The 5,205-nt window shown below is 50.2% G+C and overlaps 1 protein-coding gene across 2 annotated transcripts in view; it reads right to left on the minus strand.

Annotated features, from left to right (window-relative positions):
- WWC1 (WW and C2 domain containing 1) overlaps positions 1-5,168 on the minus strand; it is a 146,560-nt gene extending 141,392 nt beyond the window's left edge. For both annotated transcript variants that reach the window (XM_029942894.1, XM_029942893.1), the window contains exon 1: positions 4,952-5,168. In XM_029942894.1, coding sequence (XP_029798754.1) covers positions 4,952-5,070 — 119 coding nt within the window. In that variant the 5' untranslated portion in view covers positions 5,071-5,168. The remainder of the gene's footprint in view (positions 1-4,951) is intronic.
- Positions 5,169-5,205: the final 37 nt, after the last annotated feature.

Here is a 5,205-nt window from a genome sequence, read left to right on the forward strand (position 1 = left end):
GAGCGAGCACTCTTGCGATCAGGTGAGGGGCAGAGAAAGGGAGAGAGAGAATCCGAATCGGCTCTCTGCTGTCAGCGCAGAGCCTGACTTGGGGCCCGGACCCATGAACCACAAGATCACAACCCAAGCTGAAGCTAACCGTTGGATCTTTAACCAACTGAGCCACCCAGGTGCCCCAAGATGCCAGGATTCAAAGACTCACCCTCTTTCCATCATCCATACTGCCTGGCCACACCAAAATGGTGCAGGTATATGAAATCATGCCTGTCCCAGCTCCATTCCCCAAGGCCAAACTCCTTAGGCAATGGAGCACAGGCCTTGCTTCAGCCACTGATTTAGTAGGCAGCTGAGTAGTGCAGTGGTTAGAAATGTGGTTCCTGGTATCAATGTACTTGGCATTGGCATTGGCATAACAGTTTCACCAAACTCAGCCCCATGAGCCTCAGTTTCCCCATAGATAATTGTGCCTATTCCCAGGGTTGTTAGAGGGATTAAAGGAAATCACCCATATAAAGCACTCAGCAGACTGCCTGAATATAATAAATGCTCAGTTGTTATTTCCTACCCAGCTAAATAGGAGGGCACATGGGCAGTGATTAGCAGTTTCTAAATTAATCTATGCAGTAGTATGAACCTGGGGCCCAAGAGCCCCCTGAAATTATGTGCCAAAGATTGTATTTGCACTTTTCTTCAGGAAGCATCTTTTTTTTTTTTAATTCACATATAAGTTAGTTAGCCTATAGCGCAATGATGATTTCAGGAGTAGAACTGTGATTCATCCCCAACATATAACACCCCGTGCTTACCCCAAGTGTCCTCCTTAATTCCCCTTGCTCATTTAAGCCCATCCCCCCAACCCACAACCCCTCCAGCACCCTCAGTTTGTTTTCTATATTTGAAAGTCTCTTATGTTTCCCCTCACCTTCTTGTTTTTATATTATTTTCACTTCCCTTCCCTTCTGTTCATCTGTTTTGTACCTTAAATATTCAGGAAACATCTTTAACCTTTGTCAGATTCTCATTAAGAGTCTGTGGCCAGAAGGAGGTTAAGAGCTTTAGGCTGTAGACCCAACTCCCTACAATATAAATGCTTTCTGAAATAACCAGGTTATTAGCAAAAGTTCCTCACATCACGAGAGAAGTTGCTGGGTCCTCTCGACACGGCCTCTTAGCCATGTGGGCCTCCAGAACTTTGCACATAGCCCCAGAAATCGTGCCTACAGAGTGCCCAGGTGGTTCTTGGAAGAAGGTCTGAACACACACCACAGAATGAGCAGGAATTAGGCTTCAGGAACCTTCTCTGGCAGGACCAGTTCAAACAGTCCATTCTTCCTCAGAGAACAATCAGCATATTTGTTTTTGCATACCACTAAGTTAAATACACAAGGAATGCTGGCCCTTTGCTGGGAGCTCCCAGAAGCACCCAGAACTATTCTGCTAAAGGAACACGGCTTCAAGGGCTGCGGAGGCCTGAGCTGCGGCACCTGATTCCCCCACAGGTCCGGCACCTTCCCAGGCCAGCCTGTGGTGCCGCTGAAGCCTTTAGCCCAGTAGGCAGGGCCCAGGCTGCCCACTGGACCCTCTCCGGTTGTTGGGACAACCGTCCTCAGGAATTTCGGCCTCCCAGTCTTGCCCTGGGTGAGAAGGGAAGAGAGTTGGCAAGGCTGCCTGCCTGGCTGCTCTTCCGACCCGCTGGTGAAAGGGGAAGCTGAAAACTGGATTCCCTACCCCCAGCAGCCTCCATGCCGGACAGCGCACGAAACAGCTCAGCCCCAGAGGGAGGAATGTGCCAAGACATTCTTCAGGGTTGGTAACCCGAGACGCTATTTTGTTCTTTGTGGCTAAGACATCACTTTTCTGACTGAAGGACTGTTTGACTTACTTCTTTTAAATTCAGGGGAATGGGCGGGCATATCCGTGAGTCAGGTAAGGAAAAAGCCAAAATAAATGCAAACACACACACACACACACCACACTTTAGGAGCAGAATTTTTTATGTGATCTTTTGTTTCACACCATTAATCAGTTGCAAAGATGTAACTACCTTGGCAGAATTGATCTCCCCCATCCCACCATCCCAAAGAAGTCTGGCTCATTTATGCTTTAATTTTTTCCCTCTTCCTCATTATAGTCCCCTGTCCCCATTCTGCCATGGAATCAGGAGGTGTAAGGCGCGGCCAAGGAGTCTGAAATAAAATTTGAGACCTGGTAGGGTCCTGTGGCCATCTAATCACCTGTCTTCTCTCACCAGTGGAGCACCTGTACCTCAGAGAAATCAAGTGATTTACCTGATGCCACACAGGTACTACTACAAGACAAAATTCCTTAACAGGAAATTCCAGAGAGCCACAAGTAGATGTCCTCTGCTCAGCTCTTTCTCAAAATTTCCAGTTGGCCCACTACAACAGTGACCTCAGGGTTGCTCTAGGAACACCTCAGCACCCCAAACTCAGCCCCCACCCCACCAGCCCAGTGTGGGTGGGATGACCAGGAGGTATGAGGACGCATTCAAACCAATGACATGCACTGTGAAGTGAGCAGGTCAGTTAAATGCCAGTATGTTTTTAATTCCTCTCCACTGCTTGCCAATCTGCCTAAAAACAAAGCCTGGGCACACCTGTAGCTTGTGTACGGACAGGCTACAGTAAGGAGTTAAAATACAATGGCACTGGATTGTGTTTTTTCCCCTGCACTGTATTTTTCAAAATCCCTTCCATTTATGAGAATAGATGTTACTAGTTTCCCATTTGTGAAAATCATTAAAAAAATTCTCAAATTCAGCTGACTTAAAGTCAAATATTAAGTAAGCAACAGTACGGGTCAATATAGCATAAAATCATGATGGTGGTTCATACAATACTAAAATCTGAAAAATAATGTTGTGACTTTTCCACTTGCCCTCTTCCAAGGGTGAAAAATTGAGAACTTCCTCTACGTATATTATCCTCTCAGAGCCCCCAGAGAAGTCCCTAATTCCTGACCTAGGGTGAGGGAGCAGTGAGGAGTGCAGGGCTGGCTTAGTCCTCCAATATCCCACTGCTGACAGCATACTGGCCTCAGGACACTTCAGGAACCAAAACTGGGGAGGAAACAGATGGCTGAACCTGTGCCTGTTCTAGAAAAGAACAAGGGGCTGCCCAGTTCACCAACACTGTAACAGCATCCCTGGGGACAGATGACCCTGAGTGGGAAGGAAAAGTGAGTCAGTACAAATGTGGAGGTTAGAACTCCAGAGCTGGTAAGGAAAGTGGTATAAGGTCACCATATTCAACCAAATCGTACCTCTGGGCCTCAAATTTTCTCTTACCTTTGAAAACAGGAGCTGGGCTCTGATCATCTATGTCCCTTTCAATTTTTAGAGTTCGACTATTACTTCTTCCCTTCCAAGCAAACCATTAACCTTACAAACTGGGAACTTGAGGCTCAGAGTTAAAGCAGTTTGCCCAAGGGATGCTTTCTCTAGCATTAAAAATTTCTTTTTCAAGGGTACCTGGCTGGTCCAGTAGATAGAGCATATGACTCTTGATCCTGAGGTCATGAGTTCAAGCCTCACACTGGCCATAAGGCTTATATGTAAAAAAAAAAAAAAAAAAAAAAAAAAACCTGTCTTCCAGATTACATTAATGAGACATCCCACATGGTGCTGAGAATAGAGTGAGCACCCAGTAAATGCTAAATGAATGAATTTAACACACTCACAGAAACTACTGGGAATTTCTGCTCTAATTTTCATTCTGCTTCCTTTTTTTAAAACCCTTGCTACACACCTCATCTTGGATTTCTGGGAACTCCATCCCAACTCTACAAGATGAAGGTTCCAAAAAATTCACCTTTGTTGCTTTGCAAGCACCTGCCACCCAAGGTCGCACTGACCAGGTGAAAATTCCACATTCCTAAGATACTAAGACCTCAGACCAAGATATGGAAGGACAACAACGCAATCTCAGAGGGCAGCCCTCCCCTCCTCCCAGGACATACATGGCGGGGGTGTGTGTATGTGAGTGTAGAAAGAGATGCCAAAATCAAAACCGAGTGAAAGTCTGGAAGCTAAGAGCCATACCAGTCATCTCAGACTCCACCTGCCTCAGGGAGAAAAAAAAAAAGAGAGAGAGAGAAAGAAAAAAAAAAAAATCCTGTGCTACAGCCACCTTAGTGCCCACTAAGGTCAGGACGCGCTGGTGCAGAGCTTTGGAATTCCGGACCCCGGAGGAAGAAAGGGAGAACGAGGCGATGGGCAGGGCTTTGCGGGAGGCCTCTCACCTCCATCTACATCCTAACAGCTTCCAAGTCGCTGTGAGATTCCTGGAGAACCAGTCTCCCGGATCAACCCTCCCCCGCTCTTTCCTTTCCTTCCCACTCCCGGCCTCCAGGCCCCCTGGCTGCTCCTATGCTCTTCTCAAGAGCCTCCCAGGCACCTGTCAAAAACCACACTCCAGGCTGCCTTCCTCTCCGCGTGGAGTCCTTCCTCCAGCAGTTTCCCACTAAATCCTGGGTCCCTACCATCCCCACCACACCAGATGCTTCTCCATCGCCCCCTCTCCCCCCCCCCCCATGCAGGGGAAAGCCTTCTCGGGAAGCCCCAGAATCACCACGCAAAGTTGCCTCCCCCAGCCCCCGCCCGACCTCCTCCTAAAAGGGGCGGGGGGCGGGGCTAGAGCTTAAGGTCAAAACTCTGGGCAGGTGCCGGTTGGGGCCTAAGTCCTCTATCAGGGAGTCGGTGGGGGCTATGGTCCACACACTGGCCGTCCCCTCCTCCTAGCAGCCCACCCGGGCAGGAGCAGCGCTCCAGACCGTGGGGGGTGGGGGTGGGGATGGGGACCGCAAACTGAAAAAAGCGCAAGAGGCTCCCAGAGTTCCCTTGCACCCCCTGCCCTGTCCAGGATGGGGGCCCCTGGGACAGGAGGGGGCCCAGGCTAGAACAGGAGGAGTGGGGGGCTGCCCGGGGTCCTACCTGTCTCGTGGGTCGATCCAGCTGGTGGTGCGGCTCGTGTGGTCTATGTAGTAGACCTTGCCGTCGAAGTCGCGCGCCTCCTCCCAGCCCTCCGGCAGGGGCAGCTCCGGCCGGGGCATCTTCCCGAGCGCGGCCCGCGCTCCCCCATGCAGCTCCCGGCCGCCGCGGGGCCCCTGGCTCAGCGGCTCCGGCCCGCCGTACCCGGCCGGGGCGGCCGCCGAGGAACCATGATGGGGGCGGGGGGAGGTGGCGCC

This window comes from Suricata suricatta, chromosome 6 (genome assembly GCF_006229205.1).
Source record: "Suricata suricatta isolate VVHF042 chromosome 6, meerkat_22Aug2017_6uvM2_HiC, whole genome shotgun sequence".
NCBI classification, from domain to species: Eukaryota; Metazoa; Chordata; class Mammalia; order Carnivora; family Herpestidae; genus Suricata; species Suricata suricatta.